The sequence below is a fragment of the Rhamphochromis longiceps genome, linkage group LG9 (assembly GCF_057381845.1).
Source record: "Rhamphochromis longiceps isolate RC_006_pf linkage group LG9, R_longiceps_female_GT1.1, whole genome shotgun sequence".
Lineage (NCBI taxonomy): Eukaryota > Metazoa > Chordata > Actinopteri > Cichliformes > Cichlidae > Rhamphochromis > Rhamphochromis longiceps.
In genome coordinates, this window is record NC_140565.1 from 27,625,805 (window position 1) to 27,650,720 (window position 24,916).

General features: G+C 39.4%; 1 protein-coding gene across 2 annotated transcripts; it reads left to right on the plus strand.

Moving 5' to 3' along the window:
• Window positions 1-3,038: 3,038 nt before the first annotated feature.
• phex (phosphate regulating endopeptidase homolog, X-linked) lies at window positions 3,039-24,367 on the plus strand. Of its 2 annotated transcripts, none has more exons than XM_085419136.1 (22): window positions 3,039-3,484; window positions 7,203-7,259; window positions 7,392-7,553; window positions 8,532-8,615; window positions 8,927-9,153; window positions 10,211-10,279; window positions 11,204-11,320; window positions 11,535-11,618; window positions 12,172-12,314; window positions 12,882-12,975; window positions 13,813-13,941; window positions 14,196-14,297; window positions 17,163-17,240; window positions 17,364-17,467; window positions 17,793-17,851; window positions 18,055-18,109; window positions 19,614-19,681; window positions 19,760-19,890; window positions 20,109-20,174; window positions 20,369-20,473; window positions 21,422-21,498; window positions 21,584-24,367. In XM_085419136.1, exons 1-22 carry the CDS (start codon window positions 3,361-3,363, stop codon window positions 21,684-21,686), a joined length of 2,238 nt encoding a protein of 745 aa, XP_085275262.1. In that variant the 5' UTR covers window positions 3,039-3,360; the 3' UTR covers window positions 21,687-24,367. The 2 variants fall into 2 exon arrangements, with proteins under 2 accessions (XP_085275262.1, XP_085275263.1); XM_085419137.1 differs by lacking the exon at window positions 3,039-3,484 and adding an exon at window positions 5,672-5,690.
• The last annotated feature ends 549 nt before the right edge of the window (window positions 24,368-24,916 follow it).

Here is a 24,916-nt window from a genome sequence, read left to right on the forward strand (position 1 = left end):
GTTTGTAAGAGTAGATGGAGACTTCAGTAAGTAACCACAGGCTGCACCCCGCGAACTACTTCGCCTTGGTGATCACTTGCCCTCAAAATAGACACGTAGTAATGTGTATTTGTTTGTTTTGTATGTGAAAAGTAGAAACTGTACAGTGGCAGCTGAAAAATCCTGTTTAATGATAATTTCATAATCTCTCAACAACCCTCAAACTAGGAAACATTAAGTCAAAAAGATTTGACCCAAAAGGTTGTTGGACATTTGCAAAAAACACTACATTTCTTTTACTGTGTGTTTTAAGATGTTGATCTCTTAATTGTTTATTAACTATATTTTTGTTATTCTGTGTTTAGACATGTTTTGTGGACAGGAGTCAGGAAAATCAACGATGACAATCCACTTGTCATCTTCCTTCTTGCTAAGTTAGCGGAAAACTGTTTTCCTTAAAGACAGACTGTTACTGCTGAGTAGCATTAGTGATTTTGTGCTCAACACTAAGTGTACAAATTGCTGATTGATGTGAACCACAGGATATGCATCTGCTATTAGCACTGATGGTGAAGATAATATTGAGAATAAATTCAGATGACAGAAACAGGACGTTACTGGCTACTTGCGGGTGTGCTTGTACTGAGAGGTACATCTTTTGGATTTTTGGATATCAGTTTTTTTAACTGTTGTGTAATTGTTATATCTCTTGTCCACGAAGGACTCCTCCCAGGATATCAGGTAATAGTTGTTTCTATGACCTTTATCTAGGTTTTAGGATTTAGTTAGACTATATTTAAGAGCATGATTAACAGAGGACAATCCGAACAAGGAGGTATAGCTGCCTCATGACTGTAGTTTGCTATCAGAGACCAGTAAAGTGGTCTGTGGGAAGGACAGACCTCTAAAGGGAAGTGGTCGTGGTTCTCTCTACACAACTTGATCTTTGGTAACTGATAAACTACCAATGGGAAGGGTGGTGGCTCGAGTCCAGTAACAGTAAATGGGAAAGAGACACCAAACCCACTGGGAAACACTTTATATTTAAGTGATGTTGCAGGCTTTTAAACCACGTCTGGATTGGTATGTGCTAGCAAAAAATAACACTAGTTTATAGTAATATCTTGTGATATTTTCTACTCTATGAATATATAAACATATCAGGTACCATCAATGAAGATCATCCACAGTGCAGTACTTGAACAAGAGGGTTTGAGTGCTGTAGTGCTGTCAGCAAAGCTTGGGTGGTTAGCAAGTTGTCAGTTCTTTCAACGATTTCTTCCTGTTAAAAGGGTTATTTTTCCTTCCCACAGTCACCAAGTGCTTGCTTATTTGGGGGGTTTCTTCTTACTATTGTACAGTCTTTACAATATAAAGTGCCTTGGGGGGACTGTTATTGTGCATTAGTGCTATATGAATTAAACAGAATTTAATGGAAATTAATATTTTGTACAGGTACAATTCACAGACAGATACCTGCTAAATGGAAACCTGATAAATATCAGTCTAATAAAATACTAAAATTACACCTACACCAGTTCTTCTTGGTCAGTTGATTTTACAGAACAAGGCATATTATTTGTCAGATAAGTCTTTTAAGATGTTTAGGAGCTGTCAGTCAAAGCAGTCACACAGTTACTGTAGCTTTAAGCCTTTCCAGTATCCAAATGGTGCTAAAATATGTTATAAAGTGGTATACGATCAATATAAGGCAAAACTGTTTTTATTAGCAGGTTGTGAATACTCTTAGATGTTGGAGCCAATGGGATTCCTGCTTGACTTCCTTTTAAGGCCAGCTTCAAGTGGCCATTAGAGGAAGTACAGGGTTTAGTCACTTCTGAACTGCCCTCAGTTTTTAGTTCCAGAGGTTGCTGCTTGGTTGTTAGTGATATACTGTTCTTCACTTTTTTTGCTGCTATCGTGACTATTTGGATGATGTTATCGTGATCATACCTGCTTAAAAACTGTACAAGCTAATAGGCAAGCATACATTACAACTGAGAGATAGCCTGCAGCTCTGAAACTGTAATATTTGGAAGTTACGCTAGTTTATTGTTTTCTTATTACCTTCTGTTGAATATCTGTATTCCTCACAATTAGGTTACACGTTGCTAAGTTATTGATCTTATTTATGCAACTTGAGACTGAAGGATAACTGAAGGTTAATGCATTCTTGAGAAGGGCTTTACATTCAATGGATTCAATGGACTTCAATGGATTTTTGTTTTGTTTTTTTAATAGCTGGAGCAACAGAACCAGCTCTTGATTGCCAATCTGTAAAGCAACTGAAAAAATTAGAGACTAAAAGCGGAGCAGAGGCAATCAAAACACTATGAGTAGGGTCCCAGTTGAGAATTGAGACAATGAGATATAAACAGGACACAAGTGATTGTTAGTCAGAGGGGTGAACAATAGCATCGTGGTCTGTGTTTGATGAATGGGTGTTTTTAGCAACACAGGAAGTCGTAACTATATAAGGGCTTTGTGGCCGACGCCCCAAACCCTAATGAGCACGTGCAGAAAGAGTTCTCACCACAGTGAAGGGGGTGAAGTTGAAGGCCAATCAGGAGTCTGCGTTGTCACGGTCATCTGCACTTCAAAGAGAGTGAGAAAGTAGACAAAAACAGTGATGTATTTTTACAGACAGCAGCAACACCACCTTCATCATCAGATTAATCTGCAATAATCGGTGTCCTGTGAGGATAATTTGGTTCTAGTTCACTGGCTGTCTGATCTGATAAATGTTTCAAGCAGAGCACCCTGCTGTTCTGTACATGAGGTTAGGCACACACGTTTCACATGTGCGCCATGAAGAAGATGTGCAGCTGCCAGTGCAGACACATGCACAGATAAGGTCCTGGTTCTGGCCAATGATTTTGTTTTTGTTTTTGTTTTTTTGTTTTAATATATGACCTTAGTTCATGTCACTGGGAAGACTGGTCTGTAGTTTTCTGCAGGGAAGGAGGAAGGACAGAAGGGAAGGTGGGTGCAAGGCAGGGAGGAGTGCTGGAGGAGAGGAGGAGGGATGGAGGGAGGAACAGTCTGAAGAGCCAGAGTGAAGTTTGAGTAGCTGCAGATAGACAGAGAGCAGCAGAGAGAGCAAGACAGATTGGGAAACTGATCCGAGTTCGGGCTGTTAAATTGAGGGAAATTTTAAATTCTCTGAAATTTTACAGAGATGTTTGTAAGACTTTTGGGCATTTAATTTTTGCCCAGATATTAGACTTTTGGGGCCTATTTTTCTATAGTTTGGGATTTTTATTTATTTTTTGCCAGTATTTAGATGATTAATGTCTACTTCACCTCTCAAGATTTTTAGACTGTAGGAGTAGTGTTTTATCTGTGTGTGTGTGTGTGTTTGTGTGTGTGATATAGTAAACCATGGAGCTGGAGCATTTAGGCGGCGGGGGGGTTAAACCCGAGAGGGATAGCAGTCGTCTCTACAAGATAGCTCTGGCCATGTGTGTGTTACTCTGCGCCGCTCTGCTTCTTGCTCTCATACTAGGTAAGTCCACCCCAAACACACACATATATTTATATATGCACACATTTTCCTTATCCTACATTATAATTAGTTAGGAATCCAACATATGAGAATGTATGCATGGTGTCCTCAGATTATAGTACATGCAGACTGTAAATAACACATGACCATGCGAGTGGGAGCAAAGGTCTTTGTGGAGGTCTCGCGGGTAACTTGTGTAGAACTATTTTAGGTTCATGTAAGGTTTCATACACGCCCACTTGCACACGCACAACTTTGTGCTCTCCGTAATGCACAGTGGGACACAAATCGGGACACTAGTGGAACAGAAAAGAATGTGTTTTTCACAGCTCTTCCTGCAGAGTGTAGTATTTTTTAGCAGGGACATGTGTAACGGTTTGCAAGTTATTTATTTACATCAATTTAAGCTGGTGCTGTAAAAGATGGTAGGTGCTGGTAGGTGTGCTAAACCAGTAATTTGCATGCTTTAGATTAGATCTCACACATATCCACATAACACTGCAATAAAGGGGGCAAAAAGGAGTAAGATGAGTTTAAACAAATATATTTAACACCTGTCGCTTGCATGGGAATATATAAAATATAATTAAAAAGACAATAAAGCGTGGGTAAACATGGGTTGACTATGAGGGCTGTTATTTTGATGGATCCCCATGGATTAACACAATCCTAGAGCTGGAGAGCTTCTTTGACTGTTCTTTTATTCTAGGAGTAGGTTTAATCCATGTCTGGGGACTGTGTAAGAGCGCTGTATGCACTCTTAGCTGGACTTTTCCAGATGTTTCCTCCTGACTACGTTCACACTGCAGGTCTTAACCTCTTAAATGCTCAAGGTTAACCACTCAATTCCGATTTTTTGATCAAATCCGATTTTTTTGTCTGCTTGTTCACACTACAAATAAAATGTGACAGCAAACGCGCTCTAGTGTGAACCCTCAAAGTGGCCCACATGCGCAAAAGACGACGTCACACACAACGTCACACACAACGCGCTCTGTTTAGACCCAGAGCAAACAGTATTGTTTGACTGATGGCCTTAATATAAAGACTTGTTTCGGATTTTACGTTTCCCAATTTTGCTTTAAGTTATAAAGTTACTTTGTTATTTACAAATGGCCTAAAAGGATAGTTGGAAATTTCTGTCAGAATCTGCAGATTATACAGTACAAATAAAATGTTCACGTTTCTCCAACGTAGTCTTCCCAACAGTTTCACTGGATGGCCAGGAAGCGTTCGCGATGTCTTCTCCGGTGCTGATAATTGCCGTCTGTCTTGTGTCAGTGATGTAAAAGACGGATTTAATGACATGACCATTCAAACAGCAGTCGCTTTCTAAAACATCAGATATGTATAGGATTCAGTACCACATATGAAAGTGACCCAGATCGGATTTGAAAATATCAGATTTGTGCCGTTCACACTGTCATACCATGATCAGATATGGGTCGTATAGGGTCAAAAAAGTCTGATTTGATGCGCTTTCGCCTGCAGTGTGAATGTAGCCAAATTGTTTGTTCTCCAATTCATTATTATTTATTCATTTTTTATTTCTGTTGAAACAATGCAGTCAGTTCCCTCTGCACAGAACATGTGGACCTTCTTTCTCAACAGTAAGATTAGTTACTACTCATAATAAAAAAAAATAGATTTTTATATGTATTATATTATATGCATTTCTATAATGGTCAAATTCTCAATTTTTGCTCAAAAGAAACAGTTTGGAGAATAAGAACATGCTCACTCTGATATTTAGAAATATTAGAAGTGGGCAAAAATACTGGGCAGCTGTAGCTCAGGAGGTAAAATGGGTGGCCTACTAATTAGACAGTAAATGGATTGATCCTCGGATCCTCAAAGTACCTTTCCGCAAGATATTTAACCTCAAGATGCCCCCAATGCACCTACTGGAGTGTGAGTGTGTGACTGTTAAAAGCACTTAGGCATGATGTGTGCGCTACATCAGCCCATTTACCAAATAGCTAGCTTGCTTTTGTCTGGAGTGAACAAATATGTCTATCTGCTGTTTGAAAGTTGTGGTTTTTACATTGTAGGAAATATTGCAGCATGGCTCCAGAGGAACTTTAAAGAGAGCCTGATTAGCTATATGCTCATTTTTTCCCAGTCTTTCTGCTATGCTCATAGTTTGGATTGGCATCACTCATGTGCAACTCTGCCTTCAAGATTTTGAGGAGAACATTTGAGTAATGTGAGTGTTGCATGGCTGTGAGGATGCTGTAGCAGGGAGGGGTGCGAGAGTAAGTATTGTTTTTTTTTTTTTTAGTTGTTGAGGGAAGGCAGAATTCTTGTGGTTTCATTGAAGTGTAATTACATTACGAGCCCATGTATGCAGTCCCACACACCCACACTAATAGAACCCCCCCCCTTCCCCATCCATGTGAATGACCACACACAGGAATGCTGCTTTGATTTTTTTTTTCCAGATATTTTTAATGAGTTTAAAGAGTGTGAGTCTTAAATGTGTGCTTGTGTATCTGCATGTTTGTGTTGGTGGCTTGTTTGGTATCTCAGTAATGGACATAAGTTTGGTTTTAGCAGTGACACTGGAGCCTCAGTCGCGAGTGTGTGTGCGTGTTTAAACCCCTGTGTATGGGCTTCTGGGTGAGAGAGCGCCTTGTTGAGTTTGTTCCAGGCCAAGCAGTTCATGCAGGGTTGAAGCTGTTCTGAAAGTGGCCACAACTCTCAACAAGCAGCTCTAACTAGGCAACAAGGCTGGTGGACCTCAGAGGTCAGACATTGCGGCGCAGCACCGTAACGCTCCACTCATCCGTTCACAATGGGGATTTGGTTTCTAAATCTGTCCACGGATCCACATCACATAACAGCGGTTTCTGCCAGGAGGTTGGAAAGGCAGGTTTTTGCTCACCTTCTATGAAGGGAAGTGAATGGGTAAACCTCCAGTTACAATGCAAGTAGCTTAAACAATGGTGTGCCTATTCTGTTTGTTTTGTGGTGTTTTGATTGCCTTTCGCAAAAGCGAGCGAGTAATGTCACACTTATTGCATCTTTCAAGAGTGTGGCAAGCATGACTATTTACTCTGTCTGAGCGCTCTGCAGCTGTATCAGCTTTACTTGTTTATCTCGGTTTGACCCTTTTTCCTAAAGAGTGGATAGTAGAAATGTCCTCGACTACATCCTTCTCCAATAAGTACTGTCATTTTGGGGTAATTATTGCATAATCACTGGTGGGGGAGTATTCAGAGGCTGAAATATATGTAATAATGCTTCAGTATAGTAGTGCAGTGTTCCAAGGTGGAAGTCATGCAGTCAAAGTTTTACAGCCCCCGTAGGGAGGGGTAGACTGTATGTTTATACGGTTGAGAATATAGTAATTTTCTTTCTGTTGAGTTCATTTTCTAGAGCATTTTTTATGATATATATCATTACAACAAAGAGCATGAAAAGTCAAGTTTGCACAATATTTTCAAACTTATACATTTGCTAATAATTCATCCTTGCATTCAGGATATCTTGTGAGATGAGGCAGAATTTCAAAGAGACATTTATGCATCAAATACACAATAACAATAACTGTTTGAGTCAAAGTTGATTTTTTGACTCTAGAACTGGTTTTGCTCAAGGTGCGGCCTTGTGAAAGTCTCAACTTCCCCCAATCTGATGCAGAGCTGAACTTGTTCGACGTTTGTGCGCATGTCTTCAGTTCTCAAACTTCACCAGCAACTCTTTTCCTCTTCCTCAGTGTCTCAAAAATCCAGTCAGGAGGAGTTCTGTCTGACCCCAGAATGCATTGAAGCAGGTGAGAAGAGGCGCTAAACGGTCCATCTTGTACGTTTAGCGGGTTACATATGGACTGTCTTAATTGTGACCTAAGTACCTTATGCTTAAATGTCATTGATGGAGGTGGGTTTTTTTTTTTTTATCTCTGTAGCGGGGTCTATTCTAAGTAAAATGGATCAATCTGTAAACCCCTGCGAGGATTTTTATGCTTTCTCTTGTGGTGGGTGGCTGAAGGAGAACCCAATTCCTGAAGATTCGTCCTCTTACGGCATCTACCCCTGGCTTAGGCAGCATGTTGACATCCAACTTAAAGGTTTGAGAATAAATTCCTCATCGATGTCCTAATAAGCATTTTGGTTTTCTTACAAAGTTTCAGAAGTTTGGAATAATGAAGTATAGATGTAAAATGCACGTACTGAATGTAAATGTATTTCCTTTAAGCTAAATTCTTGGCTGCAGACTGCTCTGAATAGTTTTCAATTTTTTTCTACTTTTGGGATATTGCTGCAGTTTTCTTTATATGGTCGTCTGGTACAGACAGAGCACACACAGAGCTGCTCGGCATTCAGGAAGTTAGCCAGTCAGCAAAAAGTGCTCTTTTAGGGAGAGGTAGCTTAGCAAGACAGGACCTATAATGGCTTATTTCAGACAGAAGATAACAATAAGATCCAGTATAATAATAAATGAAAATATTGGAATTACAAAACAGAAAAGGAATAGTGCTAGATATTCAATTCAGTGCAATTTTATTTATATAGCACCAAACAACAACATTTGCCTCAAGGTGCTTTATATTGTGCCTTGAAAACAGGTGACTCCCTGTGAGCAAGCGCTTGGTGAAAGTGAGAGGGAAAAACAGCCTTTTAACAGGAAGAAACATCTGGCAGAAGTAGACAATGATGCAACCTTTTTCCTTAATAGGAATTTCATTAAAGGTCATGAACAAGGTTAAGTGTTTCCATTCACTGGACTCTTACTTTCAGAGTACGCTACTGAAATAGCATAGTGCTCCAACAACACTGCAAAGCTCACATCAAATTTAAAAAAAGGAGATCAATACAGCAAGCATGTCATCATTTTAAATGGTAAATGGTGGTTTACCATCATTTTAATCCATACATTCTTTTTTTTCAATTCTACATTAAACATCAGCCATTATGCATCCTGACTATATGGCTAAGTGTGTTATCCTAGTGACGGGTAATGTATCCCTGAGCGGTTAGCCTCTAGCAGAGATGATGACTGGGCATTAGAGGTTTCTTTGAATGATGACTCCAATTTGCTCCATCAGAATTACTGCAAGCTCCTTCTGACCCTGACGAACTTGAAGCAGTGACCAAAGCTAAGAGCCTGTACCGCTCCTGTTTGAATGAAAGTAAGTCACAACACAGACGTTTGCTCTGTGGATTTGTGGGGATTTTGTTTATATGAGACCCTCAAAATTCAGACCCTACAATTAAATGTCCTTACAAAGTCAATCATTTACACAAAGACACAGTGACTCTGAAAACAAATAAGGTAGGATGAGCTTTTATTGATCCACACGACAGATCTGGGGTAATGGAAAAGCAATAAGAAACATGGGTGCAGCACAAAGCTAAAAAAATAGCCACATGAGCTGTAAAAAGAGTACAAAAAAAATCAATAAAGTTGTGTATACCATTTGTTGTGTGTCTGTGTACAAAGCTCTATTGGAGGAGCTGGATGCCAGACCAATGCTGAGAACACTTAAACAGCCAGAGTTTCGGTGGCCTGTTGTGGGTGACGGGCGCGGTGGGGAATATCAGTGGTCAGAGAGTCAGTGGAGCCTCCTGAAGACGCTGGCAGCGATGAGGAATCAGCACAGTAAGAGCGTCCTGATTCGCCTGTACGTCTCCCCTGATGACAAAAACTCCTCTCACTACATTATCAAGGTCAGACATTTTTCCTTCATAGCCCATCACATAACTCCACTGTAAAGCACATTTTTATAGTATTGCACTTGCATTGTTGGATTCAAGAACTTGGAGAAATAGAAGTCCATTTCATCTCACTATCAAATTACATTAATCCCATTTTTTTAGTTGCTTGTACTGAAGTACAAAATCCACAATCCCATACACTGTATATAAAAGATGGACATCTAAAAAGAAAGAAAGAAAAGAAATCGAACGAGGCAAAAAGAAGCCTTCTTTATAGAATCCATGAGTTAAGGACAACATGACTCTGTTTATCTGTCATAAACTCATCTTTTCCCAATTATACTCTATGATCACAGTTGGTACTAAAGTTATACAGATGTTTATTTTTTAAGTTATAGTCCTGTTTAGTCCTTGTGGTTGGAAAGTGTCTACTATGTGTCAATTTCTCAGTTAGATCCACCCTGCAAAGTTGGCAACGGCCAAAACAATTTCTGTAAACCAGTTTGTAAGGTCAGTATTATATCCATCTTTTATATACAGCATTTGGTTCCAATTTTGTAGAAGGACTTAAAGTTTAGGTTTAGAAATTTTCATTGTTAAAAACTGTGGGACCAGACGGGAAAGTGAGACCAGACAGGATAAGTACCTTTTCAACAAAGAAAATTAAAAAATAATGCTGTTATTCATTTTTGTTTACTTCATTTTTGTAATAATCAATAATCGTGTGCTCAATCAAAAGGCACAAAAACAGTTCAAATGGGCCAATCATTTTTATTTTATTTTATAAGAATGATGTGTACATGCACAGGCTATTCTTATTAAAAGAAATCTCCCTGTGCCAAATTATGACATTGAAAAGTGAATAAGAGCAATATTTTTGAACATACAACCAGAATTTAAAAGCTAATCAGTCATGCGAACAGATCCAAGTTTCAAAGCCAGGTGAGTTATTATGTATCTAGCTTAGCTTCACTAGAATATAATGTATCTGAAACCTCTTGGAACTGTTTTGAAAGACAGCAGTGTAAAAAGCAGCAGAGGCTAACCAGCACTTTCTGTCTTTATGTAGCTCGATCAGGCATCCTTGTCTCTGCCTTCCAGGGAAGACTACATCACCAACACCTCCTCTGCCCAGGCGGTGAGTTTCCACTTTGCCATTTTTCCATCTTACCTTTTAACCAAAACTTTCCGTCCTGGATGAGTGGTAGCAAAAAAGACTTTTCTTCGGAACAAGAGTTTCTATTCAGACTCAATACGTCCCCCTCTGTGTTTTCCTTTAAAAAAAAGATTTCTTCCTCACCTCAGTCACAGAGTTCTCACTCAAAAGGGATTGTAAAGACCTCATAAAGCACCTTTAGAAGCTATAAATTTAAATGGAATTGAAGATATCAAATAAGGCTTTTTAGAATCTCTATAACTGTGAATTCCTTCTTATAACTTCAAATCTAAACATTTATGAGTGAAGACCTGTTCAAGCCTTTGAATTTAGAGTAGTTCAAGATATTCATGCAAAACTTAAAATAGCAGAAATGTAATTTAAGGATAACAAAATCTTTTTGGATAAAACCGCTCTTGTATCACTTTCTTTTTTTAATTGTTTCTAATTGTTTCTTTTTTGTACTGATCTGGCTTTAAATATTTCTGAACCACTGATAAATGGATACATTTACATTTATATATATTAGCATATAATGCAAAAAACCTCTTTTGAGCCGAAACATTCTTATTAATAGTTTATCTGATCTGCTAACTTTAACACACAAATATTTAAACTTTCTAATGCTTTATAAACATCATCAGCGAGCAACACAGATTGGATTCCCTTTTTCAGTCACCATGAAGCTATTTGTGAACATAAATGTCCCTTTAAACCACTGAAGATTTTTCTGCTGCTGTGTGTCTCTCCCTCAAAAAAGGTAATAATAAAAAAATACGTTTCACTGAATACTGATACAGTAGCACAAGGGTATGTGAGTGCAGATGCAGGCGCTTGATTGATGTCTGATGATGCCTGATAGCTCAGAGCAATGAAAGAATGAAGTCTCTCTGTCTCTCTCTCCAGTATCGTGCGGCGCTGCTCAGTTTGATGGTGGATGTGGCCATCATGCTGGGCGCCCCAGAGAAAGACGCTCTGACCCAGATGGAAAAGGCTCTCGCCTTTGAGACCAAAGTGGCTCATGTAAGGACGTCATGTCAGATAAATATAATCCCGCTTAATGTATGAAAATTATTAAATAGGTCTCTGTAGCTCCAAAGCTAATTAAAACTCTACATTATTCTCTGTGAAATATGGCGGCTGATTCATCAGCTTCGCCAACAGTATAACAGGAAATCGTTTTTTGGGCAAATTTAGGATCAGTCATGCTGATGACAATTGCTCTCTGTGTCTGCAGATCCTGATTCCCTATGAAAACCGCACCAGCGAGAGCATGTACCACAAATACACGCTCTCTCGACTGCAGCGCTCAATACCTCAGGTACTTTAAAACAATGCAGAAAAACCGCCAGAGAGAAATCAACCTTAGCATCAGTTGAGACCGGTTCAAAACCAAGTTGTACACGATGTCCTTGTCCAGTTTTTCCTGAGAAGTCTTCCTACCAAGCAGGGCTTTCTTCAATAGTACCAAACATTCCTGTTTTTTTGTGGACTGTTTTGTTTCCAAGGTCAGAAGAAAGATCAGTACCGCTCTGATGGTGAATTTGTAGCTACTGAGAGCAGAAACTCAATCAGCAAGTCAAGGAAACTGCTTTTATTGGATTTGTCTGAAATGTAACTACAAGCTTCATGATATGTTTAACCTCTATACAAACCGAATTAGAAACGAGGACTGCTGATATTTTGTATTTACCTGTGCACAAAAATGTAGTTCACAAAAGTTGAAGCTGAACTCTGAAATTGAAAAAATACAATGCGTGCAGGTGTTGCGATGCACAGAAACTGAAGTAGCTGGCTTGGTGAATATACTACATATTTCTATATAGTGTTAAAGACCTTTCGTGCTCTTTCTCCCTCTCTCTCTATTGCTGTAGTTCGATTGGCTTAATTTCGTAAAAACTGTGGTGGAGTCTAAAGGTGACCCGGATCGATCCATCTCCTCCTCTGAGCCTGTCATCGTCAGAGTTCCACAGTACTTCAAGGAACTTATGAAGCTCATCGAGGCCACCGATCCCCGGTACAGACTCCCTTTCTATCGTGGTGCCTTGTTGACACAATAGCTTAAAGACACTCTTCATACACACCCTATTAATAAATACAATTGTTTGGTCCCAATGCGAGCTAAATAGTGTAGAAAACTGCCTCGGGCAGTTTACGTGCATCAGCAATGCAGATGCAAAATCTGCAAGCAATAGGCAATAAAAGGGTGCAAAAGCTACATAGCCTCAGAGTTCAGATGCTTGGCTTAATGGCAGGATGGCTTTAAAGAAAGAGCAGCTAAAACAGTGAGGGGCGCAGTAGGCTCTGTAAAAGAAAAATAAGGATTATTATGTAGTGTATATCAGGCAAAGCTACTCTCGTAGTGTCAAAAAATTGAAGAATTGGCACCTGAGATAAACATTCAACTCCCCTATAAACTCAACCCAGTCCTCATAAGGGACAGATATAATGTAAACACACAGGCACAGACATGAGCCCACACTGGGGCTCGAGGGCACCTGTCGCTCAGTACAAGTATTTTACAGTGTATAATGAGATTACATGTAGGAATTGAATTAATGTCCCCGTGTCTCTCGCTCTCCAGGACGGTAGCGAACTACGTCCAGTGGAGGACAGTCTTTTCCCGGATAACCGCTCTGAGCCGTCGTTTCCTCTACAGATACCTTGACTACGCTCGGGTCGGTACACAAATCTATGTCCATATATGATCACTTTTGAATGTTTTGAAAACAACTGTATTTTAGAAAAGCTTAAGAAATGCAATATTTTGAATGTTAACATTTAGCGTGCTAACCGAGGCCTGTTAAATCTCAGATGTAGCTCTTGGGTTTTTCACAGTTTCTCAGAGCAAAAGTCTGACCTCGGGGTGAATTTATTAGGACATTCACTCCTTGGAAGTCTGGCTGCTATCTTGAATGTCTTCCACTTGTGAATAATCTTTCTCACTGCAGAATGATAGACTTTAAATTGTTTGAAAATAACCTTATAACCCTTCCCAGATTGGCTGGCACCAACAGTTGCTTCTCTGAGATCATTTCTGATGTACTTGCTCCTTGGCTAACACCATTGTGCTAACACACTAAAATCTTCCAGACATACAAAACTGCCAAAAATCTCTGCTTTTATAAAGGTGCTCAAACTTGCTGATGATTAGTTAATTGGGTGCATTTCATTAGCAGCGGCAGCTGCTCATAATTCTCTTAACGTACACTTTTTTTCCCTTTTTAAATGTTTTACACCTAAACCTAAATAACTACACTTGAAGGTTTCTCAGCTTTTCTCAATCTCTGTTTTTAGGTCGCAAAATTCTTGTCACAGTACTTAGTGAGTTGGGGAAAGATTTTCTAATTTTACCAGTTGGTAGCTTCAAATGTTTTAAACAAATCATCCCCCCTCCCCGACTAAAGTGACTCAGCGTGAGGTCTTAAACACTCTCGTTAATGGAAACTTGTCAGTGGAAGTTGTTTTTTTGGAGCGATGTCACCTTGAATTTCCGTCTCTCTCGCCCCCATTAGGTAACCACAGGAACCACCTCTCTGACCCCGCGCTGGGATAAGTGTGTTAACTACGTGGAGAACTCACTTGTTTATGCCACCGGCCGGCTTTTTGTCAACACACACTTCCAGGAGGACAAGAAACACCTGGTGTGTGTGTTCCCATCATATCCTAAATCCTGGCTCAGCTGTTTGAGTTTTCTGTAGCTGTGTAACAGATGAGTGCTGAGCTGTGATGTCTGCATCACTGTAGGTGTGTGTGTCTGTGTTTAGATGGCAATGATGCTGGGCCTTTTTGCATTTTTTATAAACAGCCTCACTTTGCTATAAGTGAGAACGTTCTAGGTTTGCGTCTGAAAATCTGAACATTTAAACTTCTGTTTCATACTTGATTTGTTTCTTAGATGGAGGAGCTGATCGACGGCATCCGCTGGGCATTCATCGACATGCTGGAGAAGGAGAATGACTGGATGGATGATTTAACCAAGAAGCGAGCTGTGGAAAAGGCACAGTTTATTCCATCTTTTCTAATCTAAACTGTAAACACCACCTGGGTCTGGGTGCAGTTCCCCCCTCCAGGGGCGGGGGCACCTAGACCCGGTTTGTAGAGTACGCTTGGGGAGTGTGATCGTGTGTACAACGTCTCTTTATGTCTGTCTCCACGTTGGTTGAGTGTGGAGTAAGTGCATATGAGAGCATGAGGGTGGGAATGGATGTTTGTATCTGTGTGTGCCTGTATGTCTGTGTCTATATGTCAGGTTGGGTGTCAGGCGCCACCTCTCTGGGGACATCTCAGGCCCTCCAAGGTTTGGAGGCCTATCTCCCCCTACCACCACTTCCCCTGCCAGTGGCGGACCCCCTCAGACATCGGTGCGTTGGTGGTTCTTTGTGTCCGGGGATGGGCGTCCAGGTACACACCAGCTCACTCCTTGGCGGCCGCTTATCGGGGCCTGGAGCCTGGGGCTCGCTCGGGCCACTTCGGAGGTGGGGTGCCCCCGGCCTCTCGGCCTGGGGCTCGGTCACTCAGGCGCAGCTGGCTGCCGGCGGAGCTCACGGGCGCGTCACTGCAACTCCCCCTGGCTTCTGCTCCGCGGCTGCTGAGTGAGCCCTCATCTGGGACTCTCCTCAGCTCTTTCTGGGACAGTGGCGCAGCTGCCCCTCTGATGGTCTTCCTTGGTCTCTTGTGTTCTGGGGGCCTCTGGATGTCTGGAGTTTTGATCTCCTCCACACCTGCTTCACGCCCTGGAGGACGGGGCTGTGCCCCCCCCACACCCTCTAGCAGATTATTACATGAAGGAACCTTTTAAAAAACAAAAAACAAGCGCGTCCATGCTCACAGGTGTACACACGGGTGATCACACCCACAAACTACACCCTTTTTGGCTCCTACCTCAAAGCACACTGTGTTCTGTTGATCTTATGTGCTGCACAATAATGTTTAACATTTAGTATTTACTGTCATATTCCCATATATCATTGTGATGTTGTTACTCTTGTTCTCTTCTGCTTGCTTTCTTTTTTCTTTCTCAGCAGGTGATCCAGGTGATTGATATATGCATTTTTTTTTCTCTGCCCGTTCTGTTGGTTTTTGTCTTTTGCCCTTCTCCCCCGTCCCTCTTCTCAGCTGTTTCTCTTTCCCTCTTTCTTTCTCCCCTTCTTTCCCCCAGTCAAGTCTGTCCCGTATTCAGTAAGTGAAAATAAAATAAACAATAAAAGGTGAATCAAATGGACCATTACGGCAAGGCTGGGATGGTCAGTTTGGTAAAGTAAATCCGTTGGGCATCTTTCTTTGCCTTTAGACAACAATTCTGATGGCAAAAGAGCCAAACGGGACAGGCCAAAAAATAAATAAATAAAAAATAAAAAAATAAATAAACTGTAATATTAAAAAATATTTGGATTGGTGATGTGAATTTCAAACTGTTTAATCCAAAACTGGCCCAACAAATTGAATGAAATACAGCAGTGCATTAAATAGTGAAAACAACACCCTCTCTGAACAGCTGTGTTAGTCACATCTAACCGTTAAAACAAAGTCTGACCTTACTGTAGTTGCAGCAGCTGGAAACAGCTGCCAAGCTAGAACAGATACTATTGTTCTATCGGTTCGGGAAATCTGTTAGTATTTACTGGCACCACTAAAGAATATTTATACGCAAAAAAGAAGAAGTCCTTTACTCAACAACCCAACAACAGTGTCTCTTACGTGATCCACCATAATCCTTATTTATCTTATAGTCAGCCTTGGTGAGGTTCTTAGGCATAAGTCATACGGGCCAGAGACCCGTGGACAATCCCCTGGCAATACCATAGAAAAATGACTATTGCCTGAGCAGTTGGCAAGTGGTTGAAGGAGGTGGTTGATAGTCACTAGGTGAAACTTGTCACAAAGAGATATATGATGTTCAATATTTTTTATTTTTACCACTTAACGAGCAGTTGGTAAGTCTTTGTGGACAAGTCAGCATCTTCCCTACAGGCAACAGCATTGATTTGTTAGTGCCCAAAGCAGTTACAAGGATGTTTTTGGTGCTGCACACTCTTTGTGACTGATTTCACCTTGCGACTCAAACCACTCACCAGTCAGTCAAGGAATACAAATTTCCCCTAGTGACCAGTGCTTTCCGGGGGGTTGCTTCCTGCTCAAAAGCCTTTGTTAGTGATGCTTTAATCCATCCTTTTATCTCTTCCCTCTTAGAAGCCACGTCTCCTTTTATTAACTTTTAACTTTCTTCTACTTGACTGCCCCCAACCAAACTGTGGTTCGGGGCCTTTTATGCTGTGACCATAAAAGGATATCTTCTCTTGCTGACATCAAACTGAGTGAAAAAAGAGTGTTTAGAGCAGCGTGAGCTTTTGGCTGACAGGGATTGTCACATTCTCATTGATTGCAATTTTCATGTGTTCTCACTGGAACTGCAATGATTGAGAGAAAATACATTATCTTAGGTTTTCATAAAGTCAGACTCAAATGTGTCCAGGATCTTATTGCTAACACAATTGTTTTCAGCTCCACTCACTGTTAAAATGTTTTTGATGCCTCTCAGCTTGAACCGAGCTATTTATCATTCACCAGCTTTGCTCAAGCTACAATACTGAAACCATTTAAAGAAATTGGGTCCACTTTATGGCAAGCATATAGACCTTCATAATTAAAAAGGATTTTGCTGTAGGGGCCCGGCAATGTTTCTGTGAAGACACTTTAGCCTATGACTCTCACAGTGCTCTCTTTTTATTACTTTAATATCATTTAAACTTACTCATTCAAACTTATATTTGCACTCACTGCCAATTAAGTTTGACTGAGAGTCTGACACACCTTTTTATGTTTAATTTAGATTTTATTTAAATTCTCTTATCTCTCTCTATAGGCACATGCAGTCCTGGCTAAGGTTGGCTACCCAGAATTTATTTTGAATGACACCTACCTCAATGAAGATTTGAAGCAGGTCTGTTTAAATTAGCACAGCACCAGCATCATGTTCCTGCAATGTTTTTTTCCCTTTTCATTCTGAAAATGGAGGAATGTTGCTATTTAGAAGTAATGTGTAATGTGTTTGTGTCTGCTTCAGCTAGAGTTAAAAGAGAATGACTACTACGGCAACGTGATGCAGACACTGAAGTTCATCGCTCAATCCGATCTCTCCTGGCTACGAAAGAGCGTCCCACGCACAGAGTGAGTGGCAAGTGTGAATACTTAATTAGGCACTGTGACATCATCCGTTTGATAAGGAGATACATGTTGACATTAGGTCCGTCCTAAAGTATATGCAGCTTTACTGCTTTTTGACTCTAATGGGCATTATAATATATAAAATAGACATGGTGATGTATTAAATGAGACTTGAAATTAGGGATACAGCAACAGGAGTCGCCCCCTGTTGGCCACTGGAAAGAAGGAGGCACTTCCTTTCTTGCCTTTCTTGAAGCTCCAGCGATCGTTTATAATCAGGCTATGGTTTTATGTCCTTATTAATGCCTAATGTGTGTTTGTGTTTCAGGTGGTTTACAAACCCAACAACCGTGAACGCCTTCTATAGTTCATCCACAAATCAAATCAGTAAGATATACATTCATTACATTTTGTTTTTTTAATCACTCAGTTAAGTCCTTACCAGACAGATCAAAGCACCAATTCTGGGATTTCCATTTTTGTTAGCAAACATAAGATTGAAAAGCCTTGACCTTATGCAGTAAAATATCCTGTTTGGAAAGAACTAAAGATACACAAAAAGAAAAATTATTTTTGGTCTTCTTGTTTAGGATTTCCTGCTGGAGAGCTTCAAAAACCCTTTTTCTGGGGAAAAGAGTATCCAAGGTGAGTCATCCCACCCAAGAGCTGACTTTATTTTAAAAGAAAAACCTCCTATTAGAGAACCACAGCCTGGGCAGCATTATTGTTCTCAACAGATCTATAAACTGTCCTATATTAAACATTGGCTTGACAGCTTGATTTTATTTTGTAAAGCAATTTCCCACAGCACAGTAACATTTGTCCATGCTTCTTCTTCTTTTTTTTTTTTTTTTTTTACCATATCTGAGACTGGATGACAAGCTATGTAACAATCTGCCCAGCTGGAATGGTGCTGGCTTCCAAAGCTTCTATTGCTTTCTTTTTATTGTGTTCTTTCCTCTTCCTGGTGTTTTGTTCTCTGAGTGATACTTTACATCATTAAACTAAAAGTTACTGAATGAAGAAAGTAGCTCATTAACTGCCTGCTAGCTGTCAGTTTTAATACTCTTTAGCTTGGCCGCTAATAGAAAAATAACTGCACACAGTTTATGTATGATAGGATCCAGTGGTGTGTGACGACTTTTACAAAAGCTCAAGCAGAGACAATGACAAACAAAAAGAAATTATCTTCCACTGTTTAACAAGACAAATTGTTGTTTCAGACTATGAAACAACCGTTTCATGATTTAGTGTTGCATGTTATGCATCTTGCAGCACTCTGTGTGGTCATCTTCCCCTTTGTGCACTTCTTGCTGGCTGAAGAATTATTAAATGTTATTACTTTTATAGTTATCATAAAAAAAATATTTGCTCTTAGGTGACAATGATCTGTGCCGGAGGAACATTTAAGAACATTTAGTAGAAGTAATAACACACTTTATATGCCACACTGTACATAAAGCTGTAGTATTGTTATGTAAATTTGATTGGTAAAAAGCAATATTACTGCTGTTTATGTTTGAGGTTGGTTTAAATATTTAAATATATTCTACTTGGTACTCAATTATATACTTGTAATTGTTCTAAAGGACCATTATAGCTAAATTAAAAGGCCTGTGCACTGTCAAGATCTACAGGAAGATTCAAATTATTAATGAAGAAATAAGGTAGCGTATTAAACAAAACAGCTGTCTAAAGATGATACACTCAGTATAGACAGCTCTCGTGCATGCTAATCTGAAAGTATTGGTGAAGTCTGCAACTGTTAACTGTGTTCAGAGCCTTGAACGCAGAGCCAGCAGCAACTTGTTTAGCATTGCTAGTCTCCCTCAGTCTCCCATCAAAAACCAGAGGTTTATCCACAATGCACATTCCAATGGAATCATAGTCAAGCAGAGTCAAATGTGCTTCCAAAGACAGAGGCTGCAGCCTCAAGATGTCAATCATTTAAAGAATGGATACAGTGAAACCAGAATAATTATGACAGAATTCTGTTTGAGATGTCTGTGTTTAGACTTCATTGAACAGGCACTGCTTGCATACTTCCCCTGATCGAGCACCACTGATAGAATCTAATCCTCTCTTGAAATTCCACAAGACGTTGACTTGTGCCACACTAAAATCTGTGTTGTTTTCCTTCAATTTACAGATCTTTAAGTTACGGTGCCATCGGGGTAATAGTTGGACATGAGCTAACGCACGGCTTTGACAATAACGGTAAATAATGTTTGCTAATAATGATTTCAAAATATAACATTTGCGATTGAATAATAATGAATTATGTGGTCTGAACAGGTCGCAAGTATGACAAAAATGGCAATCTTGAACAGTGGTGGAGCAACTCGTCCATAGAGGCCTTCAATGAGAAGACCCAGTGTATGATTAACCAGTATAATGGTTATCACTGGAAGGAGGCGGGCCTAAATGTAAGGAAGCAGTCTGAATGTGCAAAAATTTATTTAAAAAAAGAAGAAAAAACTGCAGATGTAGTTTAAACCACTTTTCTAAGAAACTGTCTAAAAAATGCCTGTGTATAACTGGATAATTATCAAAGTCAAGAAATAACTGCAGACTGTTGTTCAGTTCAGATGTTTCTGATGCATTACTGCCTTTGTTACTCTTTTGTAAATGTTTTGCCCTGCAGGTGCGGGGTAAGAGGACCCTGGCAGAAAACATAGCAGACAATGGAGGAATAAGAGAAGCATTCAGGGTATGATCTATGATTTAAGAAATGGTTTTCTACAGGAGCTGTCTACTTCGGACATTGTGAGCTATTGTTTTTAAAAAAAAAAATTCCTAATCCTAAAGGAATTTGTTCCCTTAGCAAAAATGATGAAGAAGAATTAACGACGTCATGTAAAGCAATCCAGATGAGAGAATGTTTATTTCACTGTTCTTGTGTAGGCGTACAGGCGGTGGGTGGATGAGAGAAGAGGTGGTGTGGAGGAGCCTCTGCTGCCTGGAGTTGCACTGAACAACAACCAACTGTTCTTCTTGAGCTATGCACATGTAAAGACACTTTTGCACACTGTTTTTCACTACGCTCTAAATGCAGTTTTTCTGCCAGTGTGTGTTAGATCTGAAGACCTTCAGTTGATTTGCAGGTCTGCATAGTAAAGTGATGATAGACAGGTAATATTTGGGCATTTTCCTATGGGAAATGTAATGTTTGGGCACTTTAACATAATGGTTGAATATAAACCAAACCATATAAACCATTAAAGTGGATTACATAAAAATAGTATATACATTAAAATTGTACTTCAGTGAAGTACTTGAGTAAATGTACTCAGTAACCTTCTATATCTGGTTCTATCCATGCTGGAGAATCCAATTGTATTTCCCATGGCCCCCTTGTGGACATGGGTCCACTTTATGGACCCATGTCCTTCATTTCTTAACTACAGTTTTATGCAAATTTAAAGAGTCGGTTCTTGTAATTCCTAAAAGTGTCAGTAGGAGGCAATGTTGCTCCTCTCACGCTGTCATTTACTGAAACAAATGTAAAATATAGTTGAACATATCTATTTCTAATGCTATCAAAACCATAGAGATGAGAAAGGTTTGAAAATCTATCACAGGGCTTTCATGCTGTGTTCCACATCTTGGGTACTGCTCTTGTTGAGCTGTTAGAGTTATTTGTTCCCCTTTCATGCTGTCTAGCCAAACAGGATGTCATCGTGTTTTACTGTTTCCATGTGTGGAACATGTCTGGCTACTCAGAATTATTGCATTTATAGAAGCATGCATGTGTGATTTTGCATTCAAATGCATTCCTGTCTGTGGAAATAATGAAATGGAATGGCCTCAAATGGAATGCTAGACAGAAGTTTTCCTTTCGGATTTTTATTGTAATATTGCATGCAGTGGCACATGTTAAGTCAGAAACTTCTGAATACGCATACGTAATTTTGAGTATCTAGCAAAGCATTTAATCGGTGTGTTTGTAATGCGCAGGTGAGATGTAACACATACAGACCAGAAGCGGCCAGGGAGCAGATCCAAAGTGGAGCTCACAGTCCACCAAAATACAGGTGAAGCCCGCACACAGACACACACATGGACACACATAGCAAGAACCCCTCCAACCTGACCTTTATCGTCACTCATGTCCTGCAGAGTTATTGGAGCGATGAGTAACTACGAGGAATTTCGGAAAGCATTCAAGTGTTCCGAGTCGTCGATTATGAACAGAGGAGCACAATCCTGCCGGGTGTGGTAACCTTCGACCTCAGCGTGATATCCCTGAAAAGGCTGATAATGCTGGATTTATCCAACATAGTTTACATTATAAGGGAACAACATTAAAATGAAGTAGAGTTGTTCTCACTGAAACACACTAATACATACACAGCGTTTGGGTTAGTGTGGATCTTTGACCTGAAACCACTTTCAATTGGCTAACAAGAAAAATTTAACTTTTTACAGTCATCTTTCTTCCTTATGTCACATAAATTAAGGTTGAAGATTCTTATAAAGGACCACAGTTACAGGGTTGGAGACAAACATGTTTTTGTGACATTACAACAACACAGCTATATGTGCTGTACATGCAGCTAAATAAAAGCACTGCATTTACATGAACTGCATTTCTTCTGAGAATTTATGTAATGTAAATGTACAAAGATGAGAACTTTTCTACTGATTACAAAAATATATCCCAGGTTGTTTTTTGTGACTGTAGGATACAGATATATCAGCTCAGCTCGCATTTATTTGTCAGCAGCCCAAATTCTGAACACTGTACACCAAAGATTAGCTCTTTAAGTAAAGTTATGTTACTTAATATTATTTTATTTTGAAAACCAGTATTATAGAAGCAAAGTGATCTTAATGTAACATCTAGCAAACTAGATCAGGTACTTTGTCTGTGAGTTGGAATTTGAGTGTGTGTGAGTGTGTGTGTGGGCCCAGATTTTCCTTTGACAGTCTTGCCTTCTGTTTTGCTTTGTTTCAATCTTGTGTCAGACATTTATATTCATTGCGCTGCAGTTCAGCCCGAGGCAAATGAACTTACAGAATTACAAGCACTCAAACTGCAGCATGCGTTCTCATTTGTCTTTGTGTCTCCGTCAGTGGACTGTACCGCTCAGGTGCATTCACACCACAAAATGATGTTTCTTGGGAATAACAGGAATACTGTATGATGCATAGTTTAAATATTTCGTCAGAAAATGGGAAAGAAGTATCTGTTGTAATGATTTGGCTGTGATTTGTTGACTTTGTATCAGCCTGCTGGTCTTTTTCTTTATTTAGCATTTTGTTTTTAATAAAGAAATCTGTAGTGAAATTACACTTATCATTCTAGAATTAAATCTACTGATTAAAATCATGAAACAAATATTAATTATTTGAGTTTTTAAAATTTCTGTAAAACTTTTTTTTACTGTTACTGCCAAACAGTAGTGCTAATGTTTGATTCTGTGCCAATTATACAGCTGTTGAGACCTGTTGGTAATCCTCCCTGCCAACAACTGGTTAGTAGGGAAAAACTGGTATTTCTGATCTGGAGAACAGTTGATGGCGGTCTCTACACTGTAAAAAATGTAAATAAAGAACAAACAAACAAACAAAACAAAGAATGTGCTGTTAATTTTCTGCCAGTACATTGTCTGTTTTTTCTTTGTTTCTTTGTTTGTTTATGTAAACTACAAATGGTAAAACAAAGAATGACTAAATTCCTAATAAATTTTCGTACTTTAAAATAGTACATTGTGCTGTATTTTTACAGATTTTTTTTTAAAGTGTCTATTAAATTGGTTAGAAAGGGAGTGCTACACACAAAAAAAAAACTGTTTTTCATAGGATCAGGACTAAAAGAAAAAAATATGATACTTAATTCAACATAATATAAAACTGGATTAACTTGTAAATAACATCAATTTGAAATTTGTGATCAATGGGCAAGCCCTAGTCCTGTAACTTTACTGTCAGTATTTTAGTAGTACGATATCCACTGTAGAAATGATTAGATTGAAACCAGTGTATATCATTACAGGTCTTTGTCTTCCTTTTTTCATTATTATTATTATGTCTTCTGTTTTTCTTCGAATGTTTTTGTAAGTTAATATGTGACAAACTTTTCATTGTAATTATAAATTTGTATGTCGTCATAATGGTCCACTGATTCTGGTCTTCAGTTTTGTTTTGTTTTTTAGGTTCCAATAAAACTTCTGAGACATTACACTGTACCTCCAATTTTGCCGTGATTGATAAGAAGAGACAAAAAAAATATGTGTGCGAACAAGAGAGAGAGCCAGAGTGATGTAGTGAGCAGTGGGTGGAGGGTGCTGATGGATGGTGGACAAAAGACATAAAGAGATTGAAAGCATGTCCATTTATTGATTTTCCTCCGGACTCGCTATTACACACACTTACACCACATCACATCCCATTCATTTATGTCAACAGTTCCCATGGCAACTTGTTCTGTGTTACAGGAGGTGCTGTGTAGTCTTGTGGTATCCAGCAGGGGGTAACATTAATGCTTTGTATCTGTGGCAACACCAGCGGCAGTCTCATCAATTCACACCAATTAGAAAAACAGTCCACTGCTCCAGTCTGTCTCTTAGTGTGTGTGTATGTATGTGCATGTGTGTGTGTGCTGGGAGGTGTTTAGATGATTAAGAGACAAAGGTAGGAAGTAAGTGAGATGCTTTTACGAGCAATATAATGCATCAAGCACCTGGCAGGCATTCTTGTCTTCTAACTTAATGGAAGTTTCGATTACCGATGTGCTACACAAGAATCAGAACAAACAACGGACATTTTTACTTTTTATTTCTTTTATTGTTGCTTGTCTCCTCGTGCCCTGTCAAGTATTTGGACTCGACATTTGAGTTGATTTTATAGATTAAGACATCTCAACTTTTGTATACAGAAAAACATCATGACAAAATCCATTAAAGTGAAGCAGTAGAAAACTTTTGTCTCCTTTTTGTCTTCAAAACTATTTCACATTAGAAAAATCACACGGCACAAACAGAAATGTCACAAAAAGCATAGGCTACTGATAATATTTCCCCGTGCACCAGGCATAGCGGAATTGGCTTGATTTGTCCCCAATATACCTTTTACTACTCATGCTAGGAAATTCATCCGGGTAGGAATTTTCTCCAGGACCCAGGTCAGATTGAGTACTTTTTCTTTTCATATTGCTATTATGCGCTGCATTGTTTCACTCCCACCATGACTATGTAATTTCTTTTTCGCCTTCTTCTGTTTTACCGGCAGTTGGCAACCCATTTAATTGGAGCAAGAAATTGCACTGCCCTCTAGTGGAAGAGAATGTAATTGTTTTGCCAGGTGAAACCCGATAGTCTTTCACGGCACACCTGATCATTTCTCACAGCACACCTATGTGCCGCGGCACAGTGGTTGGGAAACACTGAGCTAACTGACTTTTTGCCAGCTTGTGTAAAATGTAAGTATCCCTCTTGAAAAGATTTTGTT

Coding starts and splice junctions, on each gene's coding strand:
- phex (XM_085419136.1), top strand. CDS start 3,361: ATGGAGCTGGAGCATTTAGGCGGCGGGGGGGTTAAACCCGAGAGGGAT. Junction 17,852..18,054: donor TTCATCCACAAATCAAATCA/GTAAGATATACA, acceptor CTTCTTGTTTAG/GATTTCCTGCTGGAGAGCTT. Junction 20,175..20,368: donor GAATAAGAGAAGCATTCAGG/GTATGATCTATG, acceptor GTTCTTGTGTAG/GCGTACAGGCGGTGGGTGGA.